The following is an 18,601-nucleotide window of genomic DNA, read 5'->3' as shown; positions in this document are numbered from 1 at the left end:
CTTTATATTAATAAATTAAATTTATGTAACAATATCCAACAGATTTCATTGTAATCACATGGTAAAATTTTATTAATTTAAAATCAAGGACTTTAATAAATATGATACTACTCCACGAATAACAAGTATAGAAAACAAAGAAGAAAGTTCCTCCTTTTTCTCCTTTTGCTATACTAGTTTTATCACAGTCTTAACCACACAAAAAACAATTAAAACTTTTGCTCATTGAGCAACAAATTTCCATTGTACTCTGGTGGAATAAGGCTTCTCTAACTTAATATTCTTGCTGAGATAAATAAATAAGAAGTCTGAGCGGAAAATGTAAATCCAAAAGTATGTGACGCGGAAGAATTAAAAAGAACTATAAGTGTAGTTGAGATGATCTCTAGATGAGAACCTTTTTAGCTGCTAGTGTATGAACCAAATAAGAGAACTTGGTCAATAAAATCTTTCCATATTCATTATAGTCTTGCAAAAAGAGAAAATTTTGAAATTTTAGTAATCTTGATATCTCATTCTCATTACCCATCTCATTTGACTACCAAATGAATCAGATTAGAAAATTATTATAATGTTGGAGTTACCATTAAAATTTTGTAGTGTACATGCAACAAATAAATCATTCTTCAAGGACAACAAAGCTATACAATAACTCTCAAAAGAGTAACTGAAGAGTAAAACAAACAAGTACAATCTTAACACATGCACAAAACAGAAGGTCTTAACAACACAATTACAATCTTAACAAAGGCTCAAAACAAAAGGTCTTAACAACACGAGTACAAGCGTAAGACAGGCACAAAATAGAAGGTTTTAATAGCACAATTAGAAGCTTAACACAGGCAAAAATAGAATGTCTTAACAACACAATTACAAGCTTAACAACCACAAGTCCTAGCCATAGCAGATACAAGTCTAATGCATAAGAGCAACAGTGTTAGTCACAATACCCACAGTGTTAACCACGGTGCTAGTTAACAAGTTTTTTTGCCTTTCCCTTTGCTTGGTTTGTCTCCTTAACCTTTCCCTTTGCTTGGTTTGTCTCCTTAACCTGTCAAATGCAAAGAGTAAACCATAAACCTTGTCAAATGTAAAAGAGTAAATACAATCATCCAACCTACTGAATTGACAAGTTAACTACAGAAATTGGTCACATCTGATTAAGGCGTGTTAAAGACGTGTTATTTCTTCACAGAGAATGAGAAGCTAGCCAAAAAGATGAAACAGAGACTCGTAACAATCATCAACAGACTACTAATCATGTCTTTAAGAAGCTGGTGAGATAAGTCTTGTGAGCTGCACTTTTTGCTACTTCTGCTTCCAACTTCTACTTCCAAATAGGAAAATAGGCACCATCAAATATGTTGATCTCATTGGAAATTATAAGACGACCAACATCTTATTAAGAATTTATAAGATCCAATGTTTATATCAAATTAGTAAATGCAAAATGCAACAAGTGCAAACTACAGTGATGCTTGATCAGAAACTTGCACCAGTACATACAGTTATAAGTGTGATTAATATAATATCTACCACTTCAAGAACTTAAGGATTAATGAAGGAACTTTATGAATGATAGCCCAAAAAATCTAAAATAAGTGTCAGAACCTCAGAGTTTATTCATCTGAATGCATCTTGATTGTTACCCGGATATAGTGCGAAAAACTTATAGAAAAATGAATCAGCTCATACCTGAAAGAGCAAAACCATAAAGAGTAACAGAGGAAAGACAAAGCAGGAGAAGCACAAGTTTGATTTTGGCTATGGGAGTACCTGTGGAGGCACACTTGTAACCCTAAAGCTATGTGGATATGTGTACAAGCTACACTTAGCAAGTTAAAAGAAGCAATACATATAGAATCAAACGACGAAATTATCCTTGGTGTGGTACAATGAAACTCATGAAACTATTATTCTGGTTAAAGCTAAATTTTAGAAGTCTTGTTCCTGAATTAGAAAATGGTAAAAGTAAATGAGAGGTGAAATTTCTTTCACCTTGCGATACATACCCTCATAGCAGGACCCAGAAAAGCAAGATGGTATAGTGATGAAAGTGAAACCAAACTTACACTATTACTGCAGTTGAAGACAAAGATTAGAAGTCTTGTTTCTGAATTGGAAATACAAAAAGTAATGAGAGGTGAAATTTCTTTTACCTTGCCATATATGTTCTCATACCAGACTTGATATTTCTGTCTCTTCCGAGTAATGAAATTTTGGGTGAATTATACCAACTACTATAGGAAAACAACCCTTCTTCAAGCCATTAATCTATCAAACAATAAGCTAAACCCAAATTTAGGAACCCATAATTACACAATAAGATCTACTACACTTAAGCAAAAGGTAACAACTTAAGCTAACAAATGCAACATTGACGAAAACATAAATCGACGAAACAAAGATGGAAAGATGTACGTTAGTAGAGGTCCTCTAAATCCCTGAAAATCCCAAATTTAGGAACCCATAATTACACAATATAGCAGCTTTGAAGTAATGTTTATATGTATACCAACATATTAGAACAACTACATGCAGTTGTAGACACATAAATTTTATTGGATTTCACTCATACAAAATTTGAATTAAATCCATGTTTATTTGGGTTGAATAATTAATTTGGGCTTTACAAATAAATAAGTTCATTTTTATTAAATTCAAGTCCAAGGTCCATTTCACCTTGAAGCCTAAACTCATGCCATGTGTCACAATGACTAGGCATTCAAGACCAACAAGGTGACGCCACGTGTCCAAATAAGGTGGTAGTCCCAGTCAAATGCAAGAACCAATCACAATGCGCCAAGTGTTAAAATGACATCCTTTGACCAATCACAAGCAACCTTGTCCACTCTCTACAACTATAAATAGGGTATAGACATGACATTCAAAAGGGAGGAAGAAAACCCTTCAAGAAGCATTCTACAATTGGAGAAAGCTACAACACCAACTGTATAGTTCTTCGAAGGAGTGATCAACGGAGTTCTTCCCGGAGATCGACTTGAATAGACGAAGTACTTCACTACGTTCCCGGAGATCAAATACATCTCAAGGAGGTCTACATCATCCTACATTCAAGAAATACGCTATTGAAGGCCCTCGAATCACGGAGAAGTTTTGGCATAAAAAAAACTCTTCAACAAGCATTCGACAATTGAAGAAAGCTACAACATCAACTACATAGCTCTTCGAAGGAGTGGTCAATGAAGTTCTTCCCGGAGATCAATTTGAAACGACGAAACGCTTTCCGACGTTCCCGGTGAACAACAACATCTCAAGGAGGTCTACATCATCCAACAATTCGAGAAATGCATTACTGAAGGCCCTCAAATCTTGGAGTAGCTTAGGAGAGAAGAATCAAGAGAACAACAGAATTGTACCCACAACGATTCATCAATAAAAATCACATTTTCTTTTATTTATTTTGCTTGCAGTTAATTTTCCGCGCTTACGAAAAGTTGTTGCGAACATCAGTAAACAAAGTACAATAGTACATGGCAACCAAACGCGTTCCAATATTGGAGGAAAGGATCATGAAAGCAAGCAAGGAAAGCAGGCGAGGTAAGAAAGCAGCACTTTTTGTTTTCCTACTGTTTGTCGAAATTCCCAACAAATAGCAACTTGTGTTGTTGCAAGCAAAGCTAGCAGACAACCAAATAAAAATTGACGTGGTAATTTAGATTAGCAAAGAGAACATTGAAGAACACATAAACCCAACAATCAAGCCAAATCGCACCTCAAGTAAGAAAGTTTAGCAAATCTAAGAAGCAACACTTGAGATTCAAAACAGAATTAGAATCTATTGAGATCGAAATAATCAAGAAAGTATCATACGAAAGCTAACAATTGCAATTGCAAACCTTGAAGTCAATAATAAAACGATAAAGAAACTTATTCTGAAAAACCATAATATAGATTAATATGGATCGACCAATTGACCTAACATATGAAAAACTAAGACATAAAACTAATTGAGAGAACAAGAATAAAGAAAATATTTTAACCTAATAATACTCTCAATACCGTATTGCAGCAACTTCAGTAAGAACATCCATAGCAAGAGTTGTAATGGTCCTGACCTTTTTGGTTTCATCTTTAAGTCGAGGTTCAATAATTTCCATTAAAGACACCAAATGTGGTTGAATAGCATCCGAACCAACAAGAAGAGCAGTAGAACGCATGAGAATCGCGATTTTATGAACAATCATAATACCTGTATGACGAGCCTGCCAAGATTTCATGTTCCAACAAGTTTCTCTTAATAATGGAAGTATAGCAGGAATACCTAATGTAGATGCAACAATACTAAAACATACAGCAGCTCCGTTCCTGACATATTCATCCATGTCGTTAATATCGTGACGCATTACATCAATCATAGTAGCTATACCAACTGTTTTGCTAAAATCAGATATGATTTCTGTTCCTCTTGCACGAAGATTATTGTCCTCATGAATTATCATTGGAGTAGTTAAAATAATAACTCTGTGCACAATTCTCTTCCTCTCTTCTTCTGGAAGCAAATTCAGAGAAGGGAGCTTCTTTCTCTCCAAAGTTATTTGCTCCTCCGCCATCTGCATAGTTTGTTCGTCCAGCTGGTCCATCTTCTTCTTGAGTCCTGAATCAATTTTTCGAATGCAATGTGATTAAAAAGAACAAAAATAACCCAATATATAGACAAATCAATCCTAATTAGAATGAGATTCAAATTAACAAAAATTTAAACTAAAAATTTCTCCCTAAAACTAATTTGGGACGGATAAGGATTAATGAAAATATAAGCATACTACTTAAATTTGGCCTAAATAGATATTTATGTTGGATTTTATTTGCCCTAACTTTCTTACCATAAAGAGATTTTCCTTTTAGGAAAAGGTTTAATATTTTGACGTAGAAAAGGTTTTAGCATTCTATAAAGGGAAAATGCATAAGTATCCCCAACATATGCCCGAAATTTCATAGACACACTTATACTATACTAAAGTCCTATTACTCCCGAACTTATTTTATAAATAATTTTCTACCCCTTTTTGGCCTACGTGGCACTATTTTGTGGGCCCAACGCGTGTTGACAATTTTTTCAAGGATAGTGCCACGTATGCCAAAAAGGGGTAGAAAATTATTTATAAAATAAGTTCGGGGGTAATAGGACCTTAGTATAGTATAAGTGTGTCTCTGAGATTTCGGGCATAGGTTAGGAGTACTTATGCATTTTCCCTTCTATAAATATAGGATTGTTCCTTCTAATTTAATTAGCATTCACAATATAGTCCTAGAATTTTGAGACTTTTGGTTATGGGGGAGAATTTGTGAACCTCTTTGTATTTGAGTGAATTGGTTGATGTTATTTCTCTCTATATTTTGTACTCTCATATTTATTGTGGATGTAGGTTGATTGATCAAATCTCGTTAAATCTTTGTGTTTCTTGATGTATTTCTCGTTTGTCTTCTTACTCATGGTCTTTCGAGGTTTGTTTTGCTAGCTTTTGCATTACATCTGCTTATTTTCAATCCTAACAATTTATGCCTTTAATTTTTGGATTATTTGTTGTGTATATCCAAAATTGGAAAGGAGGAGGCAGAGACGGAGCTAGATGAGATTTATGGATTCGAACGAAGCTTTTTCGTAAATTTTGTATTTATATTAGAAAATTAAATAAATATATATATATATATATATATATTAACTTGTGAATCTCTTCCCCAAACTTCTAATCATGCTGGGGTAGACATGCACATTTATTTATTATGAGCTTACGTGTTGACATGCATGTTTGCCATGTGTATTCTAACAAAACTTCCACGTCTCTGCTCTCAATCACTTAATTGTCAAAAAATTCTGGCTTTGGTTGTTGGGAGCTAGATCAATATTATTCAATGGCGGTGAAACTCTTCGTTGTTGCTCTCTTCTTCTCATTGTGTATTCTCTTCCCTCTGGCTTCAGCTAATTCCACCGACTTCCACTATTGCAGTGAGTTTTCGTTCTCGAATTCATAATTTGTATATTTTACGAGTATCAATTTTGAATGATGTAATTTAGTTGAGTGTTATATGAGCAAATCAGAGGCAAGTTCAAGATTTAAATTCAATGGGTTTAACTTTTAAGATTTTCATCAATGACCTCATTGTATTGTTAAAATTATGTGTTCAGATCTAATATTTACTATGATTATAGTAGGTATATATATTTTGTGTCGAAAGTTATGGATTCAGATGAACTCGGTATTGAAGAATACATCCACCCAATGAGCTGATCCGGGGAATATATATAACCTTGGCCTCTACCTCTTTAATAGCTAGTTTTTGGAGTGTGGTTCTTCTTGGTTGTATCTAAAAAGTAACCAGAGAACTAGTTTCAAATCTAAGATATGATTGAATTGTACTCCGCAATCTGGTACTTTTTATATAATTTCTAAATATTTAAATTTTAAATTAAAAAAATTGAAGATTTTATGTCTGGATTCAAATCTAAACATTAGTTAATTAGTCTAACCCTCGTACTCTAAACAATTGGCTGCACAGCATAATCACAGTAATTGTTAGCTCTTGTATTGACTGTTCACTCTTTGGTTATCCTGCAAAATGTCTGCATTGTTCAAGGTACGTAGTCTCTACCTTATGATACAATGCTCATAATTTTCCTGATTGGCAGAAGGATTCTTATAAAATGTTAATCTAGATTATCTTCGAAAAAACGTAAGACACAACTCTGTACTAAGATTTAAGACTGTTTTTGGTTTAATAACGCAGATAAGAAGGCAAATTATGTTGTTAAGGTCCGTGGATTAGATATCACACCTTACCCTGTCAAAGGAGGTAAAGAGACCACTTTCAGTATTGCTGCGACTACAGGTAATTTCGAGTGATAATAACGTGTTCTTTTGTTTTAATTGGTCTTTAGTTAGTCCTCACTTTCAACTAAAGTTGAGAACATACTCCATGATATAACAAATTATGTTGATTGTTATGGTTATTGTGATTGTCTACTTCATTAGATTGGAAATAATTGGTACTTTTGCATACGATAGGCAGGGGCGGAGCCATGTAAGGCCGAAGGGGGTCACGTAGACGTTGAACTCCTTTTGGTTTCTGTGTGTTTACTTCTTTCATATTTTGAACCTATTTAATGAAAATTCTGGCTCCATCATAGGAGATAGGACACTTGTGTTTTTTTGTGGAAAATGGTGAGTGATTGGTGGCATGATTTGCTGTATAGAAAAAGCTCTAACCTCTTAAAATTAGATGTCAAGAGTGATAATTGCACGGTAATGTGATAAAAGAGTGCTTTGGTAGAAGAATGACTTAAGTGAGTTTTTCTCTTGCAGATGAGAATATCAGTGGCGGAAAGTTAGTGATTGACGTCAAGTACCTTTTCCTTCACGTCCACAAAGAGTCTCATGACATTTGTGAAGAGACATCTTGCCCTGTGTCCGGTGATTTTGTGATTTCTCACTCTCAAGCCTTGCCTGGAATAACTCCTCCTGTAAGTCATCTTTCGAGTTTTGTTCTGATCTTGTCGTGACATAATTTCTGGTCTTTCGTTCTGCATAAATTTTCTTTATAAAAAGGACGTACTCATCTCTCTTTCTTGGATTTCTCGACTCTTGAAAAGTCTTCGAGTACAAATTTGTTGTACCTCTATAGTGAACGGAATGCTGAAATCATATATGCTTTAAATTCACAAGTTATAGTTCTGTTAACTTCATTCCCTGATTTTATCGCTTGTGATAAGCAGATCACAAGTTCATTCTCGTTAGCTAGTTACTTCGGGTTTTTGTTGGCGGTTATGGCTAGCTTCAGCTCTTTATTCGTCCGAGTAAAGATACAATTTTATCTAAAACGAACAATTAATAATTTACAAAAGAGAAATCTTTCAATGGACTTACATGCATTTCATATCTTTACTTGCGATACAATTAGTTGTCAACTCTTGTTTCATTTCCCTGATATTCGTATGATTCTGAAGAAAAATGTTATTTTGCGAGTTTTGTCGAGCTTAACAGAGTGTTTTTATGCATACAGGGTTCATATACTCTTACGATGAGAATGTTTGACGGAAGCAATCACGAACTGTCTTGCATAACCTTTGGCTTCAGTATCAGTTTAATCGCGGAATCAAAATCAGTAGCAGATATGTAGTTAAGTTGTACACTTGTGAACCAGGTGTACACATTATGCTGATCTGCAAATCATGTAAATAAGTTCACTTTTGCAAGAGTTCGTCCCCAACTTTGCTGGCTTTAGGTTTCATGTATAATAAATGGACTCGATGATGTGTTTGGCGCGGATCAAATGTTATGTACATGCCCTCCGGTTTGCTGATTATTATTATTACACGAACACGATCGTGCAATTGATTGATTAAAAAGGATACGTAGATTTTTTTACTACACACTAAACCAGATTTTTGTTTTTTTAAAAATTAACATACTAAGTAAAAAGTTAGTAAATGTAATTTTTGTTTTTTTTTTAGAATCATACAAATATTATCTACATTGCCACATACCCCAATTCCCAAAAAGCCCAATAAAAATTCTCAAATCAACTTTCATCTTCTTCTCTGTTTTCCCCTTTTCTCATCAGAATCAAGCAATGGCGGTGAAATTGATCGTAATTCTCGTGTTCTCAATGTGTATTCTCCTTCCATTTTCATCAGCTAAATCTACCGACTTCCATTATTGCAGTTAGTTTTTCTCCTTCCATTATTGCAGTTAGTTTTTCTCCATTCGCTTCGAATGAGTTCATCATTACATTCGTGCTTCATCTAAATTGCGGGAATGCGGCCCCATGGCACACCCAGAATATGTTCCTCTATTATGCTATTCTGCTCAAATTGCTTCGATTCCTGTTTCTAAAATAGAAAATTTGAGAATTTTACTGTTTTCTTCTTTCCGGCAATTTATGTGATATAATTTGAATTAATCATAGTATTGTGTGTGGTTATAAAATGTTTGCAAGTAGTGATTCTAAACATGTTATAATGTTTGTTTGATTAAAAAAGTACTTGTAAACAGTCCTCATTAGAGGTTGTAAAAAAATGGTTATACATACTAAATTTGCTGCACCACATAATCACAGTAAATGCCCTTGTAATGAGGGGTGGAGCCGGCCAGAGGATGAACTCCTTCGGTAGAAAATTACTATTTATATATGGTTAAAATTACTTTTTATGTTTATACGTAGATGTTGAATCCCTTCTGCTGCTAGTTTGTGTGTTTACTTCTTTCGATTTTGGATCCTCCTTTGCTTGTTCCTTTTTAAAAAAAAATTATCCGGCAATATCTTTTATTCACGGGAAAGCATAGGCACAAACTGTAATATCGATAATCTAGATTCTAATTTCCAACAGCCAGAGTTTTTTGGTTTGATAATGCAGATAAAAAGGGCAATTATGCTGTTAAGGTCAGTGGAGTAGATATAACACCTTATCCTGTTAAAGGAGGTAAAGAGGCTACTTTCAGTATTACTGCAACTACAGGTAATTCGCGTCTTAATTTGTTCTATCTTTTTTGGTTTTTTTAGTCCTTACTCTCGTTCATCAGTAGTTAAGACCTTGATGTAACAAACCCAATAACAAAACCACTCAATTCAAATTCAAACAACCAACAAGTCTATTTCACTAAATCATAATTGAAATTACAAAGGAATTTAAGAACTAAATGGAAATGGAAGAACACAAGTAGAAGAAAGGGATGAGAAGAAGAACTCATAGAAAGGGGATGAGAGGACTGATATTTTTCTCAACAATTTGCATAAACATATTTTACTCTCCCAAGTCTCTATTTATCAACCCGGATCCCACACATAGCCACTTAATCCTATTTTGGGCTGCTTTGTCAATACTGGTCTAGGCCCATTCATAACATTGACGTAGTGATTCGTGATCTGAAATGAGTAAGAAGTTATAATTGATCAACTTGTTGGTTATCTACCATGTGCTTTCTTTAATACCTCGCGTTGCTGCATATTACCAATATGCACTAGTATGGGTCTGTATTAGGTATCTTTTCCCCTTCTTTTGCAGCTACTCGTTATGCTTAGTTTATGTGAGATTTGCAGGACACAGGAAGCTTTTGACCTCTCAAAATTAGATGTCAAGCATGACTAGTGTACATTTCTGGGATAAGAGTTCTTTGGTAGAGAAGTGACACTGAGATTTTCTCTTGCAGATGATAATATCAGTAGCGGAAAGTTGATTATTGACGTCAAGTATCTATTCCTTCACGTCCACCATGAGACTCGTGACATTTGTAAAGAGACATCTTGCCCAGTTTCTGGTGATTTTGTGCTTTCACACTCTCAAGCTTTACCTGGAATTGCTCCTCCAGTAAGTCTTTTTTTCCAGTTTTGCTCTAAACTTGTTATGATATGATTTTGTGCTGCTTCATTCTGCATAACTTTCCTCTATAAGAAGGTGCTCTTGCCTGCATTGTCGAACCTAACAGGGGGTTGGTTTTATACAGGGCCCGTATACTCTTACGATGAAAATGGTGGATGGAAACAATCAAGAATTGTCATGCATAACCTTTGGCTTCAGTATGAGTTTAATTGCAGAATCCACAGCAGTAGCAGATGCTTAAGTCGTCATAACTGTTGATTCTTGTACATACATTACTATATGTTATTTTTTATTGAGTCGAGGATCTATTGGAAATATCATCTCTACCTATGAGGTAGGGGTATAGTCAGTGTACATTCTACCCTTCCCACACCCCATTTTATGGGATTACACCCTGTACATGTTGTTCGTGTGGTATAAAATCTCGTTTTCATGTGAAGTCTGTCTCAGTTTCTCTTTAGTAGATCGGAGGCAGTTGTCAGAAGTACCAACTGATCAGGTTGGGGTGAATTTAATGGGTGAAATATGGAGTACGTGAACATGGATTTTTTCTTGAATATGTCGCGTCAATTCATTTATCACCAAGACAAATAGAAATGGGATAAAAGTTAATTCCCGATACAACCTCATCATGATTGGAAGTTCTTTAGGTCTCCTTTCCTACCGTCCTCACTTGAGTCTTGAATCCATCGTACATGTCCTTAATTGCACACTATAAATAATGAGTACACCTCTAACATCGAAACATCTCCAATAGAACTTCTCACGGACTTTGTCTATACTTTTTGTAAGTTAATAAAAAATTCATCTTCTCATATTGTTCCATCAGTCTCTTTACTAGATAAATGATTTTTATAATTGATCGGCCAGACATAAATCTAAATTGATTCTCAGCAATAAACACAAGCTCTTCGCACTCTCATCTTCATCACTCTTTCCCAAATTTATATTGTGTGACTAGGCAACTTGACTCACAAATATGTGTTCTTAATCATATGCTTGAGAAAAGAAAATCTTAATATCTAATTAAACAACACAACATATAATAGAACTCTCCACTAACAATAGAACACCTCACTTTTCATTATGACCAATTAAACCGTTCAACTCAAACATTAACTCTAAAAATGCATATCTAAATATCTTTAAATGGAGTGGAATCTAAATATACATTTTTAAAGTTGAAATACTTATGGAACCAACTCTCAAATTAAGTTAAAATATGTACTCTTTGTTCCTTTTTAGTTGTCATGTATTTTTTTTAAAGTTAAATAATAAAAAAAATTTATCAATATTTATGATATCGAAAAGTTCAATATGGCAAGTAAAAAAAGACGGAGGGAGTAAATATTTAGTTGTGACAACATGTTATTTGTGTTTGGTAGAATATAATAATTGTTGTACCTTCTCTGGCCTTGCCCAAATTGTCCCGCTGTCTTTTCTACTCCTTTGAGTCTTCACAGAATCAGAGTTCTCTAACAATGGCGATTCAAAGGTTACCATTACTACTGGTCTTTCTACTAATCTCATCTCTGACCCTTTTAGCACAATCGCGCAGCGACACGAACCATGTGTACTCACCATGTGCCGACGCAAAAGTGCAGAGATCGGATGGGTTTAGCTTTGGAATAGCATTTGCTTCAAGAACATCATTCTTCGTCAACAGCTCAGTTCAATTGTCTCCCTGTGATAAGAGGCTATCTCTTTCGTCGGCAAATTCTCAAATTGCCGTGTTCAGACCTAAAGTGGATGAGATCTCTCTGCTTACAATCAACACTTCCAATTTCTTCCCTGTATGATCTCAACCTCAATTAACTTTGTCTTTGTTTCTGTTGCTTATATTTGAGTTATACTGTTAATTGTTTGTATAAGGCTGAAAGTTGAGTTTTTTTTGTTTACTTGGGGAAATATGGTGAAATGGGGTTAGATCTGAAATGGGGTTGTTCTGGTTTTAGGTTCGCTTTGGGCGGTTTTTGTTGTGGGGTGGGTGGGGGGCTAAGGAGGATTGCAAAAGGATGTAATTTTTTGTATAAGGCTGAAAGCTGAAGTTTTTTTTTTGAAATTTGGCTGAAAGTTGATTTTTTTTTTTGAAATTGGGCTAAAAGTTGAAGTTTTCATGATTGCTGGGGAAATATGGTGAAATGGGGTTAGATTTGAAATGGGTTTGTTCTGCTTTTAGGTTTAGTTGGGGTGGGGTTGGAAGCTAAGTGAGAATGAAAAGGGTTTGCAATCGTTCTGATTTGAAGTGTTGATTATGTATTGTGAAGGTAGAAAGTTATAGCCACAACTTTTTGGACATTGTTTTCCTAGATAGGAGGATGGAGAGGTCGAGTATTAGGGTAGACGTTTAGTAGGTATTTAGTTTTCCTTAGTATTATTATTATTACTCTCATAATACCATCTTAGTCTTTGATTTTATTATTACCTGTTGTTTCGCTCCGGTCCTTTGCTTTAGTTAATGTGTTATTTGTTGTTGCTATTGTTCTCTTTATCCTTTATTTAAAGCATGACTTATTCATTACCATATTTTCGTTCCATACTTGACTATGATATGCTTTGCTTGAGTCGGTGGCCTATCGCAAACAACCTCTCTACCTTCACAGGGTAGGGGTAAGGTTGTGTATACACTGGGTATGCTGTTGGTGTCTTCCTAGAAAAAAGACAACTATGTCAGCCCCAATTTATGTGAGGGTGTTTGTCTGGTTATGAAGATTAAGAAAAGAAGCTTTTAAAACTGGTGATTTGAACATACAATAGACAATTCGGTGGCTAAATGAGAGGTTTAAAGGTAAATTATTTCTAAATATAGAATAGCGTTAGTTGTTTTGGTACAGACGAAATAGTAAAATATGATACACAAATTGAGATAGAGTACTTGGTATGTATGACGAATGTAATGTGGTTGGGTTTTCTTCTGCTGATGTTTTAAACTTTTTATTTCATTCACTTTAGCTAATGGAGGTCAATTATTTCCTAAGCATCTGTTTTCCATATATTTCTTGTGGCTGAGTATCCGTTGGTTTTAGTTCTAGAACTAAAACTGTTGGACTTGATTAATATTCTTATAGTGATGAATGCTAGTTTCTTTCTTTGTAACAATATCCCATGATTTGTGACTATCTTAATTTTCCTTTAGTATCATTACTGTTTGGGTATGTGCTGATGAATTCCTGTTTCTTTCATAATCTGATGTTTGCCTCCTACCACTAATTCTATCTTACTCTTGCTGGTCCTGTCTGCCTGATGTCTATGACTTAATGCAGTCTTGAATTTTGTTTTTGGAGTGATTGGTAGCACCAGTGTGCAACTTATAGGTTGACATAAATTAGTAATACACCATCATTAAGAGAGCAATTGCAATCATTTATATATTTGTTGAAAGCAATTGTATGCAACTTATAGCTAACTTTTAATAAAGATTAGTATTAAAATATCAACAGTAAAGAATTGTTATCAATTATATACTTAAAGATCCAAGTAACTGAGCTTAGAAAATATAGCAAATGGTGCTAAAAGTTTCTTTACTATTTAAGAAAATAGGATATGAGTGTTGAACTATGATTTGTGGTGTTCCAAACGCCAGCTGCCTTTAGCCATCAGCATCTTCTCCTGTATGACCACAATATGGGAAGTGGGAACTACATGGACCCATTTGCACATCATGTTAATATTAAGGACATTTTCAGATATCGGGTTAACTTTAAGCTTGGGGTGGATTAAGTCTGTATCATAAAAATAGGTTCTCCTCTTTAGTTAAGTACTAACTCTAAGTTTTGGGGCAATAGGTTCCTTTATCCCCTTTTACCTTTCATGATAAATTGGCTAAACTCATAAAAAACAAAAACAAAAAATAGCATTGGAATCGATTTTTATTGACCAATCAGAATTGTCTTCCAGGATCTATAATTGCCTCAAAATGTCCAATATATATACTTTCGCACATAGGAGATCGAGACACAGCCCCAGGGCTATGGGGAAAGATGTAGATCGATCGCCCTAGATAGACAACTACATAGAGGGCCTCTTACCAGTCTATATATTCTTTGATTTCGTTCCCCCCCGTAACAGATTCTCTCGATCCAGCCGAACTTACTTCGATGTAAGATGGAGTTGAAGTCTTAGGGTAAGCAGCTCCGTACGCCATTCGGATATCAGCAAGTCCGTATAACTTCAAAAGAATCATTCTTTATGAATCAAGTACCATTCAAACAAAGGGTGCATTGCCTCTTTGAGTGAAGAAGAGAGGGGCTTTGTATAGACACTCTTGAGCCATGTTCGTCGCCCTAGGGTTACCATTCTTTCATTTCATTCTATTGATTGGCTCTAGCTCCAAAGAACATATACATGGAGCTATGTCGACTTACGTACGTCTTGTTGACTAAACGTGGTAAATATGTCTTTTCACCTTCTGATGCCTTACCCTTGTGCTATTTGACCCCTCAACTTGATGATCACTGCAATTGAAGCAGCAATTAGCTTCTGACATGGTTTCTGGGGTTTGCACAATGGCTGACCTTCTGAGGGATCTCATCTTCGGCATTCGTTCCCTCCTCTGCACCTCGTACTCACTCTGTCATCCATAATTGGCAACATGGCAAGCATGGAATGCCCTACAGCCGCCTCTATCTGTCTTACTGTATTCTTCAATTAAGGTTGAGACGAAGAAGAGCTGATGGATTCCCAAATTAGGTTTTTGTAATGGACAGCCCAATACTGGTGCTGCTGGTTTGGGCTTAGTTGTACCTTCTGCTTGCTGATTTCAATTTTCAATGGAGGCCCATTTCCACCTTCTATCATTTAGGGATGGAGGGAGTAGTGCTTAATGGTCCTTAGTTTTTTTTTTGTCTATCAGAGAGCTTTAGTGAGAAAGCAATATGCTCTACTTACTGTGTTTTAGGGTTCACGGCAGCAGGGTGAGTGGGTGCTGGGAATGTGAATCATTTCAAATACCATTTATTGTCTTGTTCTCGCATTTATACTCAAGAATCAAGATTAATGGTTGTGCCAATGTTTCCAAACTGTAACTTGTAGAATATGAAGGGTCTGCCAATGTTGTCAATACTTTAGAATACGTTTCCAAAGCTTTACATACCTGCAATATGACCGTGCTATTAGTTGACTATCATCTTGGAAAATGTGCCTTACCTTTTTATCTTTGCCATTGTTGCTCTAGGAGTGAAAAACGGGTGGGACAGATGGGATATGGATGGGTTGAAAATGGGTTTTAGAAAAGGAAATGTCCAATCCACCCATATTTAACGTGGATAAAAAATGGGTTAACCGACAGATAATATGGATATACATATCATACATGGCTTTAGGAATAGTCTGGTGAGAACACAAGCTAAAAGCCAAAATAATCTTAGGACTCTCAGAAAGTAAGAACTCATGAAAAATAACAAGCAGATAAATGGGTATTAATTATATCATTATATGGATATCCATATCAATCCATCTGGATATTCATTTTTTCATGGATAATTTCCATCTTTGACCCTTTTGCAAAAAGTCGGTTATCCAACCCATCTCTAATGGATTTGATTGGATTGGATGGTTACTTGTTTTGTTTAACCATTTTGCCAGCCCTAGTTGCTGCCCTCTTATATCACAGAAGTTGTCTTCTTCAAATATAGGAGTCTTATTACACTTAATAGCTCATGATCTGCAGATCATTTTGGAACCTCTTTTGATAATTTCATTCAGTGTTTATGCTCGTTTGTTTATTTCAACTTCTAGTCCCTCTTTTTTTTGCTGCATCCTTGAGAAGCCTCTTCTGTTTCCCTTTTTTTCTTCTCTGTTTATTCTATGGGAGAGGGGTGGGGATATTGGGAGAAGGGGAGTGATTTATTTACTGATTCGTACTGAGTTAAGGATTTTTTGAATTAATTTATCATCAAGTATTGTTGTGTTCCTTTCATGTTTCTTCTCCTATCTGGACCCTTTTTGCTGCGCCTTTGTAGCTAGAGACAACTGTTTATTTCTCAACTGTTACAGGAAAGTATGCATGCATTGTTTCTTCATGTTCGCTATCTTTCTGCATTCATCATCCAATACGCTTACCTGGGGATAGTTTGTAAAATTGCAATTTTGGTTCGAGTTATTGCTTAATTATTTTTCTGTCCTTGTGATATTGGACTTATCACATGCATCTTCGATTAAATGAAGTATGTGCTTTTCATCCAACTACTAACGGAAGCCAATAGAGAAAACAAATTGTTAACAAGCTCAAAATGGCAATTCGGTTATATGAATGCCACTCTAGCTATCCATTTATTCTCCTTTTATCTTTTCTTCCTCTCGGCTCTCTCAAAGTTTTGAAGTTATCTTGTCTGCAACACCCGAAGAAAAGAAATGAAGAGAAACACACTTTCAATTTCCTTAGATAGTGTGAAAAGAAGATAACCAACAATAAAAATCACTAGCTCCACAAATATGTTGTGCTTCTGTGTATCAATTTTAATCTGCAAATCATCTTTTTATTGTAGGAAACAAGTAGTAAATACATAGCTGAGTATGCAACCCATTTCTAGTGAAATCAGGTAAGGGGAAGTCTTGATCATCCAAAGACGGTGTTAGAATCGACTCTCCATTTTTTTCAACAACCATCTTTTTATTCTTTCAATCAAAGCCACACTTTCTTTTTCTTTATAACTTAAACCGGCACCCTCCACTCCATCAGGTTTAGGCATTAGGCTAATTTTTATCATCATCAGGGAAAAATCATGAGAAAGGGCAAAATTATAGAGGTAATTGGAAAGCCGTGCAATGAAAAATCCTTCTGGTAAAATAGAGAATCAGGTTTTTTTTTGCGCAAGTATTTGGTGCTGAATTTAGTTTGTGAGATACTTAAATTGCCTTTCTTGAAATTAAGAGATCTGTCTTTTCTGAGCTTCCATTAGTAGTTGGAGCACAATCACACACTTCACTTAATTGAAGGATGAATGTGCTAGGTCCAATATCACAAGGACTAACAAAGAAACTTAGCAATAACTCAAGGACCGAAACTGCTATTTCCTGTATTTCTATATTCAATGCATCTACTAACCTCTCTACCTTCACAAGGTAAGGGGTAAGGCAACGTACACACCACCCTCCCGGTATGTTGTTGTTGTTGTATATGCATCTACTAACCTCCGATGCTTCTTCTACTGTACCACAGGATTCTTATGGAGGCTACATGGTTGCATTTGCTGGTCGGAAATATGCTGCTAGGTCTTTGCCTGCTTTCGTTGCTAATGGTACATTCACTGTAACAAGTTTTACTCTGGTAAGTGAAATTGCTGTCAACAAGATCTGGTGTCACATCGGTTGATTTGGTATCTTACAACGTGTTTGATCCATAGGTACATGAATTCAAAAAGGGTAGGCTGGAAAACCTGTATTGGAAGAGAGATGGATGCTCGTCTTGCTCAGGCAACTCTAACTTTGTGTGCCTCAACGGTCAGGACTGTGCTATCAGGACTAATAACTGCAAGAATCGAGGTGGCAATGTTGATTGTAGCCTCGGTATACAACTTACATTTTCTGGCACCGATAAGCATGCATCCGTTTTCAATTCATGGTTTGAAGTGAAGAATCTTCGACAGTACTCTCTGTATGGCCTTTACTCGAATCTCCGCGGTTCTCTCACAGATCAATACAACAAATTCTTCTGATTATATGTATGTTAGAGCTGTATTTTGTATAATTTACTTGTTTTATAATGGCTTCTCTTACTCTATTTCTGAGTGTTCTCTTTGTTATTTGTTTATTTACTTTGTATCCATGTGGAGATCATTTGACAACATTTCTCTTCCTATTTGCTTCATTTAGTAGTTTTTTTTCTATGTGAATCAAAGTGTTAAACTCAAAATGGAGAAAGTGAAACCACAAGTTTCATTTTCTTCTGATAGTATCAAGTTAACATGGGCCAAGTGAAATGAAACGGAGGAAATATTATTGTTCGATGGTCCTTATAAATGTTAAATTGAGTTTTTTGTCTTTTATTAAAAATCGATATGATAAAAAAGATGGTCATTTACTATTTTTTCAAATTACTATTTAATTATCTTTATACTAATACGTAAAATTAAGGAGTTCTAGAATATATGATAAAAGGAAAGTATACTTTAAAAATCAGGAGTCTTAAAATACAAGGGAAACATATCATGAGAATTAATAATTGAGTCCTAAAATACATGATATAGAGAAAAAATTATTTTAAAAATTAAGGAGTCCGAAAATATATGGTAAAAATTCTAAGGTTTTCACTCATCAACACGT

At 35.2% G+C, this 18,601-nt stretch overlaps 3 protein-coding genes and 1 long non-coding RNA gene across 4 annotated transcripts; 3 read left to right on the top strand and 1 right to left on the bottom strand.

Moving 5' to 3' along the window:
* Positions 1-622: 622 nt before the first annotated feature.
* LOC107061436 (uncharacterized) lies at positions 623-1,803 on the bottom strand. Its single transcript, XR_001473975.1, has 2 exons — positions 1,696-1,803; positions 623-1,051 (listed from the first exon to the last, which is right to left on the bottom strand). It is a non-coding gene; the product is annotated as an uncharacterized lncRNA (long non-coding RNA).
* Positions 1,804-5,868: 4,065 nt separating this feature from the next.
* Positions 5,869-8,307, top strand: LOC102589931 (putative phosphatidylglycerol/phosphatidylinositol transfer protein DDB_G0282179). Its single transcript, XM_006339266.2, has 4 exons — positions 5,869-5,971; positions 6,751-6,852; positions 7,326-7,483; positions 8,023-8,307. The coding sequence occupies exons 1-4, from the start codon at positions 5,878-5,880 to the stop codon at positions 8,137-8,139; spliced, it is 471 nt and encodes a 156-aa protein (XP_006339328.1). The 5' UTR covers positions 5,869-5,877; the 3' UTR covers positions 8,140-8,307.
* A 285-nt stretch (positions 8,308-8,592) lies between these two features.
* On the top strand, positions 8,593-10,702 carry LOC102589595 (putative phosphatidylglycerol/phosphatidylinositol transfer protein DDB_G0278295). Its single transcript, XM_015310544.1, has 4 exons — positions 8,593-8,683; positions 9,350-9,478; positions 10,170-10,327; positions 10,464-10,702. Exons 1-4 carry the CDS (start codon positions 8,593-8,595, stop codon positions 10,578-10,580), a joined length of 495 nt encoding a protein of 164 aa, XP_015166030.1. The 3' UTR covers positions 10,581-10,702.
* A 1,080-nt stretch (positions 10,703-11,782) lies between these two features.
* Positions 11,783-18,122, top strand: LOC102588286 (uncharacterized; the record flags this gene model as incomplete). The annotated part of the gene is given in 3 exon segments (NM_001318591.1): positions 11,783-12,132; positions 17,499-17,606; positions 17,683-18,122. Coding segments are annotated over 3 exon segments (732 nt in total). The 5' UTR covers positions 11,783-11,820.
* Between the last annotated feature and the right edge of the window lie 479 nt (positions 18,123-18,601).

This window comes from Solanum tuberosum, unplaced genomic scaffold (genome assembly GCF_000226075.1).
Source record: "Solanum tuberosum cultivar DM 1-3 516 R44 unplaced genomic scaffold, SolTub_3.0 scf00008, whole genome shotgun sequence".
NCBI classification, from domain to species: Eukaryota; Viridiplantae; Streptophyta; class Magnoliopsida; order Solanales; family Solanaceae; genus Solanum; species Solanum tuberosum.
The sequence above is the reverse complement of the archived record's forward strand: the minus strand, read 5'-3'. Positions and strand labels throughout refer to the sequence as shown.